The following is a 21231-nucleotide window of genomic DNA, read 5'->3' as shown; positions in this document are numbered from 1 at the left end:
CCCCATATGTTCCTACATGACAGCTTCAATCAGCAGAATTTGCACTCTAGTAATGTTTGTTCCACAACTGGGAATAGTTTTATTTTATTGCACTTTGGAACATCATTTAGATTTTTTTTAAAAAAATTAAGTGGTTTATAAATGTTTCAAATGAAAACATACAAAATATAAATAAAATTAAAAATTGTAGTCACAGCATATGATAAGGGCACTGACTTTGTGATATCTTATGTCTTGTTTCCAGTGCTCATAATCCTGACCTTTATTCCACGGGTTAAGGCTGCAATCCTCAGCCTACTTACTTGGGAGCAGATTCCATTGAACTCAGCAAGGTGTCCTTCCAAGTAAACCTGTATAGGACTGCATCAGAAGCCTCTTCCCCTTTCTAGCAGTTCCTGCCTCATTCATTTCATATTTGGGGATTGAGAGATGACCTGCTAGAACCCCAGTAATTTGCATACTGGTGTGACGTAGCCGTAAAAGTGATTAAACTGAGCTGGTTTCCTCTGAAGCAATATGTATTAGTAAATCTGCCATAGCAGGTTTCTCGCTTTAAAAATAAATATTTAATATAATTATTTAGTTCGTGATCTGATCACGCATGTTCAGCAACATTTACTATCTACTATCACTGGGGTGTGTGTAGGTAAGTAATTGTAATTTTGGGGGCCGCCCTGTTAGATGGCAAAGTTTATTTCTTCACTTGCTTCAGAATGGGGTCAGCTCAGTCCTGCTGCTGGTGCATTTAGAGCCTCGCTGCTCATTCTCCTCAGTTGGGGTGGATTTCTGCTCCTCAAAAACCTTGCTCAGTGGTCACCGTTCTGCCTATCTGTGTGTGCATCCATTTTCACATGAGTGCAGACATGAAAGGGAATAATTTTGAACCTAGACAGCCCAAAGACCAGCTAGATGTTGCTCACAGTTGTGCATAACAGCAGTGGGGCACCTTGTCAGCACAATGACCGCGTTCCTTCCTGAGCAGCTTTCTGAGGGCCGCATGCCAGTGGGGCGTGGGGCCAAGGGGCAAAGTTGGCAGAGTAATGAGATTTTAGCTTTGTAGAATATAGGCTAGTTTCTACACAGACACACACATGACCCCTCTCTATCTTCAATCCAGCCAAGCAAAAAGCATCATTAGAGACATTCTAGCCAGTTGAAAATACTGGCCTGGGAAAATAGAGAGGTTAGGGGGAACTTTTGGCCCCTGGGGCTGAGATCCCACATCTGTAGGGCATAGTGATGACCAAGCAGATGAACTACTTAGCTTGAATCTCTGAAGGAGAAGTGGAAGTATTTTCCCACTGGTTCTTACTCAATTCAAAATGCAAATATATGTATTTATAGTTGTAAATGTGATTCTGGAGCTTCAGGGGTCGGTGGGTGGAGGGAGAGTTTTTGAACAGAGAAACAGTCAGCAAGGCAAAGGTTGACACCTCCCCTGCACGGCAACCCACCACTCACCCCCCCCCCCGCCTCTTCTGCTCAAAATTACCATCAACCGCTTTTCATTTACACTCACCCGAGTACATTTTTTTTAAAAAAACAACACCAAAACTTTACCCATAAAAAGGATCAATTTGCAGTCCTATATCTACATAGTAAACACCATTGATCAAGGACAAAAGAAAGGTGTGTCTATTGGTTGGGTTAAAGATGTACTAGCAAACCATAATTTTCCTATAAAATGTTTTTTAAAAAGGAATAAATAAAGGTGTGTGTATTTCTTGGGTTAAAGATATACTAGAATATACCACAATTGCCCCTATGAATTGTTAAGACCCAGAACAGCTTGAAATGGCAGGACGGTGACTTGCAGCTCAAGTGCAGGCATGCTCTAGAGGTGAATATGCATCTACTGTACTCCCCTTGCTGCTGTTCAGGTCTCTTAACTTCTTGAGATGTTAAAGGCAGCACCCCCTAAACTCTTCCCCCTTGGAAGCAAAATATGGGTAGTAATTTTCTAGGGTCCAAGAGTTTGACTCAATGCAGCAGCTTCCAACACTGGAGCATTGTGTGGGAACTGACTGGAAGCAGCTCCCATGCTATGGGGATCATATTAGTCAGCCCTTGGATTGCCAGTTTCTGCTCTTCCTTTGTTTTTTGAGAGGGAGAAAGGCTCTTCTTCTGCCTTGTGAGCTGCAGGACAGGTTGAAATACAGAAGTTTGAAGCTGTATACCCCAGGTACTTGGGATTGCTTGTGTGATGCCATACTTCAGTGATGGCGAACCTATGACACGCGTGTCAAGACGTGACACGCAGAGCCCTCACTGCTGGCATGCACCCCATCGGCCCATTCACGCTGTTGTTGTTGTCCCCCCCCTCCTCCTCACGCTACAGCTTGTCTCCGCTGTTAAAACCCCGGATCCTTTGTTGTTGTTGTTGTTGTTGCTGGTAGCCAGAGATTGGTTTTTTAACCCTTTCTGTGCTGTTTTTTTCTGGCGCTTTGTCAGACGATGAGTGGGTGTAACAGCATTCGTTTTTTAACCCATTCTGTGCTGGGTTTTTTTGGCGCTTTGGCAAACTATGTCGGTGCTGTGTGTTAGTTCCAGTGAAGGTATTATTCGTCATTTATTTCTGTTCTCTTTCCCCCCCAAAAAGCGCAGCAGCTTTGGGGCACCCCCCCAAAAAGCTAGCAACTTTTGCACCCCCCAAAAAACCTCCAAAACTTTGGTCAGCAGCTCCCCCCAAAAAGCTCAACAGCTCTGGGCACTTTGTGATAAATAGGGTTTTTTTGATTAGGTTAGGTTAAATAATTAGTTTTTGGTTTATTAAATACAGTTATATATTACAAGTATACATTTTTGTTATTTAAACTATAAATATCACAAAATTATGGTTTTTTCTCAAAGTGACATACCACCCAAGTTATGCTCGGTTTTTTTGGTGAATTTTGACACACCAAGCTCAAAAGGTTGCCCATCACTGCCATACTTCCTTCAAGCTTCTCTTAAGCATCTACACTATAATTCTGCTTGTGACTAAGCTTGCTTTATTCAGACTGTTGGTCTGCACCGGGGGGGGGGGGGGCGTGTCAGCAGCCTTTTTGGACCAGCAGCTGCACTTCGAATTTTGAGGAAGTGCTGCGGACATGAATCACAACATAACTGCTGTGAGCGGGTGTGGAATAACACAAGGTGACTGTCGAGCAAAAAGACTCTCCAGAGATGAGGGGCTGCCATTTCAACCCCTCCACGCAAATCCCCCCCACCGGGAAAAAAACAAAAACCCAAAGTATGACAACCCCCAAATTGGCACCTCCGGGCACTGGGTTGGCGATTCTTGGTTTCCACTGACTGGCAGTGGCTCTCCAGGATTGAAACAGGGAATGCTCTTAGCCTGGCATGCAGGTGCTGGGGGGTGGGGGTGGGTGGGAACCCAGGATCTTCTTCATGCACAGCAAGTACTTTGCCATTGAGCTACATGGCCCTTCCCAAACTTAAGCATGTGCAACTGAAACCACGGCACATCGCTTCCCTGTTTGACCCCTGTATGTGTCCTCCTAAGCAGGGTGGTCCAAATTTTCATCTCAAGTGGGCCACAAGAGTACTTTGGCATGGAACCCGTGGGCCACACACTGCCTTGTGCATGGGGGGGGCACAAAAAATTGAAGCCCCCACGGACTCTGGCACGGTCCTAGAGCTGTCCCACCTCCTTCCAAAAATTGGGAAAGTATGAAGTAGGCTTTGGGAAGGAGACAGGAGGACTTTAGGACCCTGTCAGAGCCCTCAGTCCTGTTTGCCAAACCCAGCACCAGGTTTTTTTTTGGGGGGGGGGAGGCATCAAAAGTTGCCTAGGGCTGCCAGAAAAGGCCTTGATGTTGGACCCCTCTGCCCCAGATTGTAAACTACTTGAGGTAGAGATTTGTCCTTTTGCACTTTGGGGATTGCAAGAACATAGGTCTGTGCCTCTCTAGGTGCTTATAGTCTGAAATTCAACACAAGGGAAATCACAAGAGGAGGGGGGAGAAAGTGGACCTGGGGATTTAAAGTGCCATGCACACTGATGGCTCGATATGAATGAAAAAGAAACGAAACGAGAAACGAAAAGCGCTGTTTCAGGACTAGGGCCTACATAATCTTTTCTGTGTTAACACAGAAATCAGTTCCCCGCTTCTGTGAAACGATTTCCTATTTGCGTCAGTGGAAAATCCCTCAGACCTCTGATATGCTCTGGCATGCTGGGGTGTGTATGTGTGTAAAATCTGTACTCTTTATTTAAAATAAACAAGTTTTAAAGCTTGCATGGGGCTGCCTCTGGAACGCATTCAGAAGCAGCAGCCAGAACAAAAAGCAGCAGCTAGGCTTTTGGCAGGGGTGGGGAGGTCACTTCTTGTTGGGCATGCCAAATAATAATAATAATAATAATAATAATAATAATAATAATAATAATAATAATAATACCCCACCCATCTGATTGGGTTGCCCCAGCCACTCTGGACAGCTTCCAACACACACAAAAACATAATATAACATCAAACGTCAAAAACTTCTTTCCTAAATACCTGTAAAATTCTACCTTGCCAGTGATGTCATCTGTGGAAACCTTCCTGTGGGTTCTGCCACCAGCTACAATGAGTTGGTGTGAGTTTGTGTGGTTCTTGGCCTTTCTAACCCCCTGCCCCAGGACACCTGTGTGTCTCCCTCTCTGATCTTATCCTACTGCCAAGTGAAAAGAGTTTTCTTTTCCAGCAGGCTTTTAGCCTGAGCTCTGTTAACTTTACCTGACTCTCCTTTGTTCTTGTTTATAACCTTGTTCTAGTTTATAGCTGATCCTTCGTTTTGTTTGACTCCTTTATGGCCATCTTTGCATCGTGCTGGGTTAGCCATGTGATTTTTCATTCCAAAATGGGAAAGGCAGTGGGGGGAGATGCAAAAAACAAAAACCCTGGGAGATCCAGGATTTGATTTCCAAATGTTGCGAGGTGATGGAGTGCTGATTGCCCCGGAAGCAGTCTCCAGTGATATTTTCTGAGCATAGAGGTAAGAGTTTTCAGCTCTGCAGTTTTGGAAAAAGCGGAAGCAAGGGCAGAAGTTTGCACCTTTTAAAGCCTTTATCTCTTATCTCAAATCTGTTTATAACCTAACACTTTGCACTGCCACACTGGTTGCAGATAAAAGGTAGACTTGGGGGGGGGGGATAGATCCTCCACTTCCGTTGATGAAAACCTTTTTATTGTGTAAGAGTTTAACAATCCAAGTTCATTCCTAAACCAAAGCGTTCCAAAAACCAAGACGCGCTTTCCCATTGAAAGTACAGTGGTGCCTCGCTTAACAAACGCCCCGTAAGACAAAATTTTCGCTTAAAGAAAGGATTTTTCTAGCGGAGGTTGCCTCGCTAGACAAATTCGTTTTACGAAAAATTCGTCTAGCGAATCACGGTTTCCCATAGGAATGCATTGAAATTCAATTAATGCGTTCCTATGGGCAAATTTTTTAAAAAAGAAAATTCAATGCATTCCTATGGGATTCGCTAGACAAATTTTTTCGTTATAAGAATAGACCCGTGGAACGAATTAAATTCGTCTAGTGAGGCACCACTGTAATGCAAAACGGATTAATCCGTTCCAGACTTTTAAAAACAACCCCTAAAACAGCAACTTAACATGAATTTTACTATTTAACAAGACCATTGATCCATAAAATGAAAGCAACAATCAATATACTGTACTATAAAATAAATAAGACAGTATTGTAGATGATAAAAATTAAAATGAATTTTTTCCCTTACCTGCACTGGTGATAGTCATTGTGTGTTTTTTTTTGGGGGGGGGGGCTTTTCTCCATTTCCGCAGTAACACAATCAGTAGCTGAGCTGGGTTCCACACAGTCACAAAAACAAATGAACCGAAAAAGCCTCAAAAACAAAAACACAAATAAATAGCAAAAACAAAAGTGCCAAACTTAATCCGTTCCAGAAGTCTTGTTTGACTTCCGAAATGTTCGAAAACCAAGGCCCTGATTGGTGCAGGTGCCCCGGAAACAATAGCTATCAGCCGCATCAGATGTTCAGCTTCTGAAAAATGGTCGAGAACCGGAACACTTACTTCCGGGTTTTTGGTGTTTGGGAACCACGGCGTTTGAGTACCAAGGTGTTTGAGAACCAAGGTACCACTGTAGGTGGGTTGTGTCCTCAGAGGTGCTGCACACACCAAAAGGGAAAGGGATTGCTGGTTTATTGTCTGCAGGTCATGTTTGAGGTGACTTGTAGTTTGCAGCTTGTCTTAGATGGGGATGAAGAGTTAGGTGTGCAGCCTGGGTCAGTGCTCCCGGATTCGCTGCTCTTGATGGAGAGGCACTTGGATGGAGTGGCCAGGAACATTTTTTACCAGCTTTGCTGGCTTACCAGCTACAGCCCTCTCTTGAGGAAGGCCTCACCCATTCTTCTGCTTGTCCTGCCGCTTTCCCCCAGGGAAACCTGATATTTGCCTCTGAATCAGGTTTTTATGGATTGACGTTTGCTCCGAATCAGCAACAAAGAGCAGGTTTTCCTGGGGAAAGTGGTGAGACAAATGAAAAACCTGCTCAGACTTGTGCTTTTCTGAAGACGGTTCAGTTGGTACAGAATGTGCAGCAGGAACGCCAATAGGAGCCGACAGACAGCCTAGATGGAATGTGGCCCCTAAACTGAAAAAGGTTCCCCATATACATATTTTTTTAAAGTTTTCTGATTTTTGGAACAAAGCTTAGTTGGGGCAGATAAGGAAGTGGGAACCGCCTTCAGGATTGTCTGTCTGACTCTGCTCGTCATGGGCAATGAGCAGTAGAGTCCACCCTCCTATCTCCCCGTTTTGCTCCCTGGAAGTTTTTTCTGGGTCTTAAACACAAAACAAAAGCTCTTTGACCGTGAGGCACTTAGCTACACAGAACAGCTCTCCTTGGCATCATGCCTGGCTCCTACTGCAGGCTGGGCCGCGCTGTTTGGTTTTCTGGGGCCCTCTTCACCGCTTTGCCTCTCTTATCTTGAATGGTTTGTCTATATTGGGCGATTCCTGCGTGAGTTGCAGCTCTTTCAAGGCAGCTGAGGGCTTTGCCAGGCTCTCCCGTGGGATAACCTTTTGGCCCAACTGCTGTTTGCTTTGGGTTTTCCGAAAGCCTCTTGCTGACCTGGTTAACTGATAATCCAAGCTATTGCGAGAGAGATAAAGAGATGCAGGCAGGTAGCAGCACTGTTACTCCAGGACTTAAGCATCTGTGTAACAGGATAAATCACCAAAGCCCATTGGCTCTCTCGTCTCTCTCTATACTTGACCAGTGTGGTGAGGTTTCAAGATCTTAGGGCCTTTTTGAGCTGCCAGCCCTGGTTTGCAACCAAGTGTGGCGTGACCACACCCACACCAAACATTACAAAACAATACTATTCCACTTGGGCAGTTACGACGTCCCGCAATGAATCCTGGGAACCGTGGTTTGCTGAAAGTTGTTAGGCAACCCCCTATTCCCCTCATAGAGCTACATTTCCCAGAGTGCCCTGGGAAGAGGGATTCCCACCCTGGGAATTGTAGTTCTGTTGGGGGGGAGCAGGGAATGGGGGTCTCTAATAACTCTCAGCACCTTTAACTAACTACAGTGGTACCTCGGGTTACAGACACTTCAGGTTACAGACTCCGCTAACCCAGAAATAGTACCCTTTGCTTCAGGATGAGAACAGAAATTGGGTTCTGGCGGTGCGGCGGCAGCGGGTGGCCCCATTAGCTAAAGTGGTACCTCAGGTTAAGAACAGTTTCAGGTTAAGAACGGATCTCTAGAACGAATTAAGTTCTTAACCAGAGGTACCACTGTATACTGCCCGGGATTATTTGGGGGAAAGCCATGACTTTTGAAGTGGTATAACCGTGTGGTCCGCCAGGGGGCTGCAGCCAGAACCATCAGCCACAATCACATTCCCATACCTGTGCCAAAGTTTTGTGCCACAAATCTCAAGTTGCACAAAGTTATTGAGGGAATATCGGATATCAGGTGGGGTTGTAGTTAACATAGCTGTTGCAGCTGACACCTGACTCTCAGTGTGCCTGTAGGGTTTTGCATTCTTTCCAAACAAGTCTTTGCCTTAGTGGCCGGTACATTTTTAGGTACATGAGCCAATTCCCATTTGCTTGTGTAAGGTGGAGGTGTGTCTACAGGTGGCATGTGGGGGGGGGAGGTGAGGTGAGGGCGATGCCCTCTCCCCAGACAAGTAGCTTTCTTTCCTAGGCAACAGGAAGACCCTTATTCCCGGTAGCTGAGGGGCAGACCACCTGCTTTGCATGCAGAAGGTCCCAGGTCCAATCCCCGACAATCTCCAGGTAGGGCTGGAAGAGACTCCTGCCTGAAACCCTCGAGAGATGCTGCCAGTCAGTGTAGACAATACTGAGCTAGATGGAGCAATGGTCTGACTTGGTATAAGGCAGCTTCCCCTATTCCTATATTCCTTCACCTCATTTAGCCAACATCTCTCCCCCTGCTTCCCATACCACATCTTAATCTCCCAGGTGTGCTTCAAGAACACTTGTAATGACAAACTCAGCCTAGTAGGTAAGGTAAAGGTAAAGGGACCCCTGACGGTTAAGTACAGTCGCGGACTACTCTGGGGTTGCGGTGCTCATCTTGCTTTACGGGCCGAGGGAGCCTGCATTTGTCTGCAGACAGCTTCTGAGTCATGTGGCCAGCATGATTAAGCTGCTTCTGGCGAACCAGAGCAGCACACAGAAATGCCGTTTACCTTCCCGCCAGAGAAGGTATTTATCTACTTGCACTGGCATGCTTTCAAACTGCTAGGTTGGCAGGAGTAGGGACCGAGCAACGGGAGCTCACCTCATTGCGGGGATTCGAACTGCTGACCTTTTGATTAGGAAGCCCTAGGCTCATTGGATAGAATAAATTTCCCTTCTGATTCATCTCTTTTGTCTGTGTTAACTCTTGGGGTGCCTCCAGGTCCCAACATCAAAGAGTCTCTAGAACTGAGTGTCTGGATTGCATGTGAGGATTGCAGGAGTGTGTACACTGCACACTTCGTAACTCTTGGCAGGTTTTGTGTTGCTGAACGGAACGTGGGCTTCCACCAGGAGCATTTTGTAACCTTGCTCTCTGTCAAGATCTAGGGATCTAGGCCCTAGTGCTTGGCATGCAGAATGTGTCCCAGGCCTCCGTTCCCAGGTGGGTCTGGGGAAGACCCCCGCCTGAAACTCTGGACAGCTGCCATCCGTCTGTGTAGACACTTATGAGCTAGACGGCATAGTGGCTTGGCTGTGTCCTTGGTTATGTGCTACTATCACCACCTAATGGCCGCTTTTTCGCTTGGGATACAACCTGTATTATTCTGTGTCTCCCTCCCCTTCTTTTTCTGCAGCACGAAACCAATGCATGAGAAAGCAGGGCTCATGCACAGCCTGGACAAACTGGAGGCATTACACAAGGAAAAGAGCTTGGATTCTCCAAATGGCAGGTGAGTGTGGTTTCATTTGTTTACGTTTTGCTTGGCTTTTTAAAGGGACTGAGTTCAACTCTCTCCCTCTCCCTCTCTCTCTCTCACCCACCCACCCACACCCACCCACACCACATTGCTTTCCCTTCCCTTTCTGCTGGGATCAAATCTAATAGCTACCATCTGGGTGTTTCTAAGCTGGGCTCAGTTGACATTAGGCTTCAATCTGATGTGCTCTTACTTGGGAGAGAGCCCCATTCAAGAGCATGCTTAGGATGAGATGACACTGACAGCCGATGTTCAGCTGTAAGAAGTCAACACAAAGGGACGAAATAAATGTGACGTTAATTGCACGAATGTGATTGGGTGTTTAGCGTTTGTATAAATGTTGTGTTTCGTTTTTCCCGTCTAAAGAGCAGCTGCAGGGAGGCAGCGCAGGATCAGGACTGTGGCACACAGGGAAGGAGAAATTAATCCTCCTTCCCCATGCTTCATTACCATTCTGCCCTGCCACCAAAATTGGTCGGCCCTGGGAGGAGAGCCTCTGTAAAGCTAATACAGAATATAGGGCTGTCGCTGGCTACTGTTCACAAGGTGTATGCCTGGACCCACATCCTGGGTGTCCACCACTCACATGTTCCCTATGCACGCACCCTAGAGATTTAGGATCTTTTGCTGGAGTCAAAATGTGGATTCCTTACTGATGGGTGTTTTTACTCATGACCTTCTGCCTAACAAAGGAGTGTCCACGCACCAGGAAAGAAATAACGGTTGATTTGTTACATGAAATAAAGGAGGCAGTGTACACAGAAGCTGCTTTTGACACCCTGGTTGCACATAAGCAAGCAGGGAGTCATACACAGTACATACCCACCTTAGATCTAGAATGGATCCCTAGCTACCCTGATGCCTGGAGAGTAGGTGCCACAATCTTCCAGAGACCCATGCTAAAGAAGGAAGAGGAAGGGGGAGTGTGTACCTGTCCTGAAGTAAGTGGAATGTAAGTTAGGGGGTCAGAGATCTCTGCCTGACTTGTGAGAGTTTTGTGGCCCTCGTTAATATCCTGTACAAACAAGGCTCTCTTACTTGTTCCCTGGTCCAGTGAAGATAGTGGAGCTTGTGAACTACCCAACCATGCAAATCTGAAGTTTAAAATACTGTTTGGGGGCCAATGTAACTATGAAGCAGAGAAGAATCTTCATGGATGCATGTGTGTCACAACACCTTCATGCCGCTCTTTTTTTTTATTTCCTACAAATTCTTAGTGGCTTGCTATTTTGTTTGACGTGGAAAGGACACAGCCCTCGTGAGATATGACTAACAGGAAACATACAGATAACCTGTTAGTCATTTCTCACAAGGGTCATGTCCTTTCAACTTCAAACGTGACTTTACTTTTGGGAGGAAGATTCCATTGTCTACGCGGAACCCGATTCTTTCTTACAGGAGGTGATAGCGAAACTTGGCCGGCATAATATAGGGTTAGTGTGCTAATCTTTTGCAGTAAGGGTTAGGGCCTTTTCAGTACGATACGGTCAAACGGAACAAAATGCAGCATAAAAAGGAATGGAAAGCAGAAAGACGCAACAGTAGCCAAAAGAACTGATTAGGTAAACTGAACTTCAGAAGCCTGTCCTGAAATTGCAGGTCTTTTAAAGCCCATCTTAAAAGGACCAAGACCTCTAATTTGGCAGACTTCAGTAGGTAGATTATGTTTGCAGACCCCAAAAATGCCCTCTTGGCAGCCGCCACTAGCCTAATTGAGTTTTGAGCGGGATCTTGATAAAAGTGAAGGGTTTTTTTTTGTGTGTGTGAGTATGGCCGTAGAGGTGCCCATCTGTGGAATCTTCCTTTGTCTTACAGCCTGCACCTGAGTGATGCCATAAAGGAGGAGGAGTTAAAGAAATGCCGCAGCGAAGTCACGGTGAGTCGGGGAGGGGCAGGGTGCTGGTTTCCAGGACTCTGCAGCCACTGCCCTTGGTCAGGGGCAAACCATCTGGCTTGCTTTTCCCTTGTAATCTTTCCTCCCTGCTGGACTGAAAGCTGCCTCTTGCATCCTAGTCCTGCTGCTCCACCTTCTGTTCTTGGCTTAAACTTCACAGGAACTCTGGCCTAGTGACACCTGCTAGATACTTACCTCTTATGGGCTCTCTGCATGCGTGTTTTTATTGTCACTGTCATTGGCTTCTCTCTTCAGGTGCTCGATGGCGGGGGGGGGGCTGGGAGGTGTCTAAATAATTGTTAGGCATTGCAGAAGGAAACAAGCTTTGAGCAGACAGCACAGGAATAGCCAGCTTTCCATATACAGCAGGAACCAGGGGCCACATTCCCTTCTGAGCAACCTGCTGAGGGCCACATGCCAGTGTGGGCGGGCCAGAGACAAAAGGAGGCGGAGCAATAAATGTCAACGTTACCTTTGTGCTGCAAGCTAATGGGTTTTACTTCCCAACACTTTACAATCCGGACAGTGTGTTCTCTGTCTCTTTCATGAGCTCTTCATAATGGTCCTGGGGGGAGGAGGAGGACATGATGGTGATGTTGTTGATGATGAGGATTTAAGTGAAAAGGCTGCAAGAATGGTAAACCTGTGGTCAGACTATTTTGCCCAATATCTGCCTGCTGCCAGTGCACTCGGGCCTGACCTCTTTGATATCCTTATCTCTTTTTTATGTCTGTTTTTTTGTCTAGCCTCCAAATAAATACAACTCTCAGTACCACAAGTTGTTCAAGGACATCCCTACCGAGGAGAGTGTGCTGAAAGGTGAGTGGCAAACATTGCTTAAAGGGAGGAAGTGAATCATAGAGGAGAATCATAGAGTTGGAGGGTAGTATTGGAGGCTGGCTACTCTGGCCTGGCGGTTCACTCATTGGCCATTGGCCGGTCAAATCAGCTGGCTGTATTCCGGCTAAAGCCACCTCCTAGAGGGCAACCTTAGCCCAGAGTGTCTAATCCACCTGGTTTTCTGAAGGCCAAACTAGATGCAACACAATAGATGTAATTAGTAATCGCTCGAATGCTTTTTAAAAAGTAAATTGCAGAGGCAACATGGACCTGGATCTTGGAATGGGGGCTTGTGGTTGCCAGCTTTTCCCATCACTTTGTCCCAATCTGGATTTGCCCCATTGGAGCAGGGGGAGAACTTCAATTTGCCTTGTTGGTGAGAAAGATGTTCCAAAGTTCCAAATAACAGGAGTGAGGAAACTTTGGTCTGTGGGCCAGTCCTGGCCCATCAGGAAGTCCAAGTTGACCATTGAGGCCATTTCCTCCAAACCACACCCACCTTCCAATCAGCTGGTGTCACTGGGTCTGGGTGGCAACAGCTGATGGGGTTCAGTCCTGGTAGGTGCTGCTTCTCCAGCAAGTTCCCTTGGGGGAATGAGATGGTGAAGCAGACTCAGTCTCATGGGGGAGCTTTTGACAACTGGGGGGGGGGCACCCACCTATCAGTCTCCTGATGCCATCGTGACACCACTCAGCTGTCAGAGTAAATCTGCAGTGGTGGGGGAAGATAAAGATCTGATTCCTGCCTCCTGTAGAATAACAACAACAACACCTGCCTTAGAACTAGCAGAACATCATAAAGTAGTAGGCAAGCTTCAAGCTCCCTTCCATTGTGCCTTGTATTTTATTTGCAACCCCAGTGGCATATTCCGGATCTCCTTCCGTTTATGTACAGCTGCTGCCACCAGCAAGGGTGCATTAAATCTTGATTGGGGGCAAACGGCTTTGGGAGGTAATTTCCCCCCCTGCAAAGCAGGACCATCACACCCTTTCACACGATGCCTTGTCTCTTTGCAGTCTGCTCCTGTGCTCTCCAGAGAGACATCCTTATCCAAGGCCGCCTCTACATCTCCCCAAACTGGCTCTGTTTCTATGCAAACCTTTTTGGGAAGGATATCAAGGTGAGTCAGTAAACATTAGAAGACTAAAAGAGGGAGAGTGTTAAATGGAGATCATATGAAGTGGCGACAGTAATAAAAACCATGTACCAAATGCTTGAGTGCAGGAAAGTCTGCCTACTTGCTTTTTCAACCCTGTTGGCCGGTCAAACATTGGTTGCAACATTGGACGCGCCTTCTCCAAGTGAGCAGAGGGTTGCCTCTCAACTGCAGCATCTCAAATGTAGCACAAGTTCCGGGGGAAATCTGATGGGAACTGCTAGCTGCAGGTGGGGGAAAGCCCTTTTAAAAGTATATGTTTATTTTTGTTAGTTTTCCAAATTATTACAGATCTGTCCGCATTACTTTAATTTAATACAATTTCTTAAAATCAGGTTTCCCACTTCAGTTGCAAACATATGTCCATCTCTTCCTCATGTTGCCACGTCTTCTCATCTTTAATTTCCATTTCAGCCATTACTTGTCCATTCTTACAGCAGCCATATTTTCCTCCTCGCAGACAGCATCCCTGCCATCTCTTATAAATACAAAAACCATTTTCGCGTGTGCAGTCTTTCATAATCTTCATGCTGTCTCAGACGTAGAGTGTGGGAAGAGTTGAATATTATCTTCCTTTGTTCGTTCTTTGCAGCACATTCAATCTAAGGTCCCAGGGTGTGATGTTTGCCAAATGTTTACATTCCCACTTTACATGTCCACCACTTAGATACAGGCCCTTGACCCCACATGGTTTGGGGGTAGAGACTTGTCCTGCCTGTATGCTTGACAGATGCTCTGAACTTAGGGTGCCCCTTGGGCTTGGCCCTGGAGGCAATTCTGCTCCTCAGCCTCTAATTCAGACAGGAGGCCCAGCTCTGTCTCTGCTCCAAGCTCAGAACACCACTTGGGTCACTAGAGTCCACCTCTGCTGAGCTGAGGTTGGCTGTTGGGAGGCACACCAGCTTGCCTTTGCCTATGGTTCCAGATTTGGGATCTCACTCACCTGAGCCCGGCTCCCCACTCGCCATGGCGGGGGCGGGGACAAGCAAGATGGTTGAACCCAGCTTTCTAAGGTGCAAGGACATTTTATGGAAACAAATGTCACTTTTTTGTTTTGTTTTGTTTTAAATCCTCAGAGCAAGCTGCTTTGGAGGCAAGGCCTGTCTCTGTGGCATAAGAGAAACCGTAGCTGAATCTGATAACGGTGCAGAATTCCTGCTGCTTTCCTTGATTTACAGTTCTGGGGTTATCTGGTAAACACTGCCGTTGATGGGTAACACTCGTCCATATTTAGAACAGACTTTCTTAAAATGGTGCCGAACGGCTGAATTATTTATATCCTGAGCGCTACCTATTTAAATAAACATTGCTCAGGAAGAAGGCTGCTTCTAACCCCACAATGTTCAGCCCATTTAGCAGGACTCTTCTGTCGTTACATTGCAATTTATCTAAATGCAGCCTTGAACTTTTTCCTCCGACTGTTTATTTTCCTTAGATTGAGGGTCATGTCCACAATCTGTGGCATGTTCTTCTTTCTCCCTCGTGTGCTAGGCACTAAGTAAAGGAGGTGGCTTTTCTGCCTTGATGTCGGGAGCCGGAGTCAGCAATAAAAGCAACAACACTGGAGTCTGTGAAGTTAGCTCCTTATTTGAAGAAACCGAAACAGCACAGGCCTAGTGATCCCAGCAGCTCTTCCCAGTAGGTCTTGCCCCAATGAGGCAGTTTCGAGGCCTGAAAGTCCCCACCTTCCCACTGCTCTCTAAGATTCCTCCCCCAGCAACCTAAGGCTCCATCATCTTGTCTCTCGTTGCTCCTCCCTCTTCATTTCTCTGTGTCTTCTGGGAGACTAGGGGGAAAGGGAGCTGGTCACAGCAGGAGGGGGAGACTCCCTGGCTTCTTCAGCAGCCTGTCTCATCTCTGTCTCCTGGCCCCACTCCTCTCCTGCCTCTGATTCTGCCACAGCCTCTTCCTGCTCACTAAACCCTGCTGCCTCTTCATCTTCTGACACCTCCTTCTTCCAGTCTTCTCCCTCTTCTTCCCCCTCTGACCATACATTTGTCGTCCCACCACCAATCCCCTGTCTCTGAGCTTCTTCCCCTGGGGGTTCCCCAGCTAGTGCCTCCTACCACTTCTCTGCATCCAGCCTGCCCATGACACTTGTGAGTCTTCCTAGGCCTTTGGTTTTATGTCGAAGGCAGTGGTTACGCTTGCTGAATGCCAGTCCCTCCTTTACTGCATCTGTGGCGCTTGCTCTGACCCAGCACCCAGCATAATGACAGCCATACAAACCCAACGGAGGAGAGGGGGAACTTTGCCCTGGGAAAGAATTGGCCCCTTTCTTGTTCTATTCTCAGCCGTTTCCCCAGGGCTAATGTGTCATTGCCCTGCACCCTCAGGCTGCTGCAAGGGGCTCCCTGCCAACAGCAATGCCTGCCGGGGCCCTTTACCTGCCAGGGCTTCTGCTGTGGGTCCCCAGCAGCTTCATTTGTGGTCACTGTCCTAATTCTTCTCCAAGTGCAATGGTCTGGAAATTGCACCATTACAGAGCATTTGGGTAATAATAATAATAATAATAATAATAATAATAATAATAATAAATGGCCCTGCCATGAAACCTGGCACCCAGCACATGCTTATTTATAGCAATTCTTGGTTCCCCCCCCCAGGATATATAGGAATCTGCTTCTGCACTATGTCAAACTATTGATCTATCTAGCTCTGGTCATCTACACCTGCAGCAGCTGTGCAGAATTTGGGAAGGGAGCCTTTCTCAGTTCTCCCTGAAATGGGGACCTTCTGCATGCTCTGCACTGAGCTATGGTCTTTTCCTGCAGCTTGGAATTACTATAAAAAGTTGCATAACCGATTTCATCAGAGCCCATGATGGGGCAGAAAATGTGTACTGCAGGCAAGAGCAATTTCCTGGTGCTTCATTTCAGCCTCTGCAGTGCCTTCTGTTTCATCTGTTCACAGCCTAAGTATTTCTAGCCGTTATTGACAGTGAGCAGAATGTGGGTAGGAAAAACTACTCATGGGTTGTTGTTGTTTTTAAACACCAATGTTTGACTGGCCAATAAGGTTAAAGAAGCAAGTAGACAGACTTTTCTGCTTGCAAGCATTTGATGGGCGGTTTTTAAAAGGTGCCCGGAGTTGTCAGGTGATCCCCATATTCCCCTCACAAAGCTACAATTCCCATACTGGTTTTAACAGCCAGTCCCTCTTCCCAGGGAACTCTGGGAATTGTTGCTCTCTGAGGGGTCTCCTCACAACTCTCAGCACCTCTAACAAACCACAGTTCCCAGGATTCTTTGGAAGAAGCCACAAATATTTAAAAACTTTCGGATGACAGTGGAATGAACTCCCTTGGAAGGGGTTGGACTCTTTTCCTTGGAGATTTTAAAGCAGAAGTTGGATGGCCATCTGTCGTGGATGCTTTAGTTGAGATTCCTGCATTGCAGGGAGCTGGACTAGATGACCATCGGGCCCCTTCCAAGTCTACAGTTCTGTGATGCTAGGAAAGTGACAGGAAACGGCTTTAAATGCATAGTGCAAATGGGGTCTTACTTCTAGTTGCACAAGCCTCCTCTCATAGAAATCTATGTGGCTTGTTTGCAGACTGAATACGGTTAGGACTTGGGTGATGATTCTGCATCCAGAAATTAATGACCCAGGGAGTTATTGTGTGTGATCCCATGACTTCAGCTCTTGGCTCACGCACAAACTACATCCATTCTTCTCCGTTTCAGGTTGTCATTCCTGTTGTCTCTGTCCAACTGATAAAAAAGCACAAAACAGCTCGCCTGTTGCCAAATGGACTTGCTATCACCACCAATGCCAGCCGAAAGGTTAGTGACGCCAGCAAAAATCTGTACTATTTGAGGTCAAAGCTGTGAACATTTTCACCTATAAATACCTGGCCTTTTAGCCACTACAGCAATAAATCTACTGTATTTGGGGGGGGGGGGTGCAGGGACATTAAATGCCCATGTGCAGATATCCCATGTAATCCGCTGCACCTAGGAATGTACGGAGCTGCCTTATGGCCCCGCCCACTCCAGGCCTGCAGCTTCTGATAAGTTACTGCCAAGGCAATGTGGCCCTTGACAGAAACTGGCCTAAGGAATGGCAGCTTTTGGCATTCCAGGTGTTGTTGTGTTCCAGCACCTATCAGACCCAGCCTTCATGACCGACAGCTAGGGATGATGGGAATCAACCTCTGGAAGGCCACAGATCAGCCACCCTGGCTTTGAGCCTTGGGTTTGCAGCGCAAATCAGGACCTCTCCACATTTCCACCCAGCCCTTCAGAACTCCCCCAGTCCGAATTGTGTCCCTTTACGATGTTGGGTTCAGTCCCAGCCTGCCCTCTTCATGAGTTATGTCAACTCGGAAGGGAACGGGAAGTTGCTGGTTGTTTCAGCAGAGTCTAGTAGGCTCCACGTCAGCGGCTAGCAGGTTCTAGTACACTTATTCGCCCATTGACTTTTGCTGGTGAAAGCTTATGATGTAAATAAATCTGTTCACCTTAGATGTGTCATGCAACCCCCCCCCCTTCATGTCCTTGGCATTTATGTCTGGAGACAATGATTTCCCACTCAGTACTTATACTGTATATGTTTTTCGTTTGTGTGTAAAAACCTGCTATTATCTAGTGCCCTTTACTCCTTGTGTCACATCGGGGATGGAGAACCTGTGGCTCCCTGGATGTTGACTGTTTCCAACTCTCATCAGCCCAAACCAGCATGGCCCAAGGATGAATCGAGCTGTAATCCAGCTTCTGGAAGGGCCACACCTTGCCCATCCCTGCCCCACATGAAAGGATTGCCAGCACTTCTGCGGCCACTGCCTCCTCACCTTTGGTTCTGCTAGCACGCCCTCTTCTTGAAGGTGGATGATCCTCCTTACATCGCCTTCATATCGAGTGCCGTGTTGAGTTCAGTTGATACCTTGTTTGAGATGAGGAACCTGGAGCTCCTGTCTGTGCTTCAGCCTGTTCGTGCACAATGGACCCACCTGCTCCCTGTGGCCAAGTGCAGTACTAGTTTTGCCACAGAGGGCAGGGGAAAAGGCAGATGGAACTACCAGAAATGTGGCATCCTTCTCCGGTGAGAGCAGATGCTCACAATATTTATTCGTTTAAAACAGGCTTGGGACTCCCGACGCCCACCAGCCTCAGGGATTTGGGGAACTGTAGTACTGCAGCTGGGGCAGGGAACCTTATTCCTCCAAATGTTCCTGAACCGTCTGTGCTTTCTGAGGTTCGTGGGAGTTGTAGTCCACCTACATCTGGAGTACAACACCTGACGGGACAGAGGTTCTCCATCCCTGCTTTTTAAAACATTCTAACCCTGCCTTTCGATTAAGAAAAAGTTAAGTTTTGTGCCAACAGCTTACGATTCAGAATAAATAACACGAAAAAATGTCCATAAAATTGCACAGCAACTTGAGCACAGGAAATGAAGGCTACGCCTCTGGTTGAAACCCTAGAAGAGCAGGGGTGGATGGAATGTGGTTTTTCGAACTAGGCATGTACACCACGGCTAAATGAACTTTTGCTATTTTGGCTGCCGCCTGATAGGTTTTCCTTTCATGGGCTTTCCGAAACTGAAACCCGTGAAACTCTTCCAGATGCATGCGTGGCTTCCATTTCAAGCCACCCATTGCGGACGGGCTGCTGGCATTTCAGAAAGAGGCCCCAGGAGGCCTGGCATAATGCAGCCTTGCTGGGTGGGGCCTCGGCCTTCTGGAGCCTTGCTGGGTCTGCTGGAGTCTCATCGCTCCCATTGCAGCAGGAAAGGCTCAGTGAGCCCTGGTGATGTCCTTGCAGGGCAGCTGGTTACAACGGCCTCTTGGGGGTAGGTGACGAAGGTGGCAGGTAGTCATGGGCCTATTGCTACTTGGATTGTTGTGAGGATAAAATAGAGGGGAGCATGTTCCCTGAGCTCCCTGTGCGAAAGGCATAATTAAAAATAGAATAAGTAAGGTCTTCTCTCCGCCATGCGTTCAGAGCACTATGACAACACTTTAACCTGTCATGGCTTTCCCCCAGAGAATCCTGGGAAGTGTAGTTTGTTAAGGGTGCTGAGAGTTGTTAGGACTCTGCGAGAAACCATTCCCAGAGTTCTTTGGGAAGAGGGATTATTAAGGCACACGGGTATGCAAGGTCCCCTAACAACTCTCAGCACCCTTAACAAACTACACCTCCCAGGATTCTCTGGGGGAAGCCATGACAGGTCAAAGTGTTATCATAGCGCTTGAAATGTTTGGGGTGGATATGGCCTGTATAAAACGTTCTATGAAGCCTTTGAAGCTTGCAGGCTTACAGTTCTTTGCAAGTGCCCTCCGAAGGGGGCATATTAATATCCGTCTGTGTGTGTTTGTGTGTCATTAAACATGCAAATGCTGAATCAGCCTGGCCAGCTGCCGTGCTTCAAACTTTGCTGCTTGGATTATTCACTGCTCCTAATTTTTGTTTTGTTTCCAGTACATCTTCGTGTCCCTGATCTCTAGAGACAGTGTGTACGATGTGCTGCGGAGAGTCTGCACCCACTTGCAGGTACTTCCCCTTCCACTTCCTCCCTGACAGCCCTCATGGTATCACTTAAAAGAATTGGTCAGCTGGTCTCAGCAAAGGGTCAAAAGATCCAGGTTGTGGAGGAGCTCACTTTTAAAAGCCTGTCCATTGCAATCGCCCTTGGGTGTCTTGCCATTTAAGTTGAGATGTTGGTGGCAACAAGAAGGGAGAGGCTTTTTATTTGAGGTGGCACCCCAGCTATGGAAATCTCTCCCTGCTATCATTTCCATTGCCAGGCAAAACCCTTCTTATTATACCATACCTTTAAAAAAAACCCAAAACTATTTCTGCTATTTGATGATTTTGGATTTACAAAGTTATATTCTGAATTGTGGTATTGCCGTTAATTTGATTTCACAATCAACAATTTTGTAAAAACTTAAAAAACAAAACCAATGTTTTGTTATTAATGTTATATAGGTTTCAAAAAAATTACAGGATTTGAAAATAAAAGGAGAGATTATTGAGTAGGGATCACTTTCTGCATGTATCCCTTTTGCAGCCATTATAGCCATGGGATTTTAAAAAAAATCTTACACACGAGTTTCCTCATTAATGGTTTCTCCAGAACTGTTGCTCAAGGTGAGCTGCCTCTGTCTAATAGAAGGGCTAGCTTTGAAAACATGGCACTTAATTAGTTAAAGCAAAGCTGAGGGACCTGCTGCCACAGGACATTTCCCATTATCCCTAAGCATTATCCACACTGAATGGAGGTGTTGCTGGGAGTCCAACAAAGATTTGAAGGGCCAACTAAAGGCTGTTTTTCTTGTCTATTTCCCATTCCTCGTAAGCTTGCATTTGTGAGCCACGTGTGTACGAGGCAGCTATCTCTCTCCATCCTGGGTAAAAAGTAAGTGGGGGAATCACTTTGCAGAAGCAAAAACTACTATTTGAAAACTCAGGTTTTATCCCAAGACACTTCCCCCACTTCCCTTTCATGATACCCAGAGAAGAACACAGAGTCCTGTAATCTTGAGAGAGAATCAGGAGTTGGTGGCGATGGCATCTTGTGGGATGCCTTAACAACCCAATGTTTGGGTTGCACTGGCCTGAAGGTCTGCTTTTGGTAGGTAACTAGGCAATTAACGCTCTAAAGACCTGTCTGATTTGTCTGGAGTACATTTCGTTCCTTGCTCGACCGGCAAAAAGAGGGGGGGGCACTTGGCTAACATTCTGTCCTTCCCTTCTTGCTTCTTAGCCGGCCTTTCTATCAGACAGGCATTGTGCCATTTCTTCACTTCACAATCGGTAGTCATAGGACGTGAATTAGATAACTCTTGTCACAAGCTTCAGCTGGATCTATTTTTGGCTGGTGTTTGTGGCAGAGGAGCAGATCGTCTTACTGGGATCTTAGGATCAGCCCCCACCCCGAGCTCCTCC

General features: G+C 46.7%; 1 protein-coding gene across 3 annotated transcripts in view; it reads left to right on the top strand.

Annotated features, from left to right (window-relative positions):
* GRAMD2A (GRAM domain containing 2A) overlaps positions 1–21231 on the top strand; it is a 63094-nt gene that overhangs the window by 30338 nt on the left and 11525 nt on the right. For all 3 annotated transcript variants that reach the window (XM_035130790.3, XM_035130793.3, XM_060282371.2), the window contains 6 exons: positions 9326–9421; positions 11264–11324; positions 12089–12161; positions 13200–13303; positions 17026–17124; positions 19762–19833. In XM_035130790.3, the coding sequence (XP_034986681.1) occupies positions 9326–9421; positions 11264–11324; positions 12089–12161; positions 13200–13303; positions 17026–17124; positions 19762–19833 (505 nt within the window). The remainder of the gene's footprint in view (positions 1–9325; positions 9422–11263; positions 11325–12088; positions 12162–13199; positions 13304–17025; positions 17125–19761; positions 19834–21231) is intronic.

This window comes from Zootoca vivipara, chromosome 13 (genome assembly GCF_965207765.1).
Source record: "Zootoca vivipara chromosome 13, rZooViv2.hap1.1, whole genome shotgun sequence".
NCBI lineage: Eukaryota > Metazoa > Chordata > Lepidosauria > Squamata > Lacertidae > Zootoca > Zootoca vivipara.
This window is presented reverse-complemented; position numbering and strand designations above follow the sequence as displayed.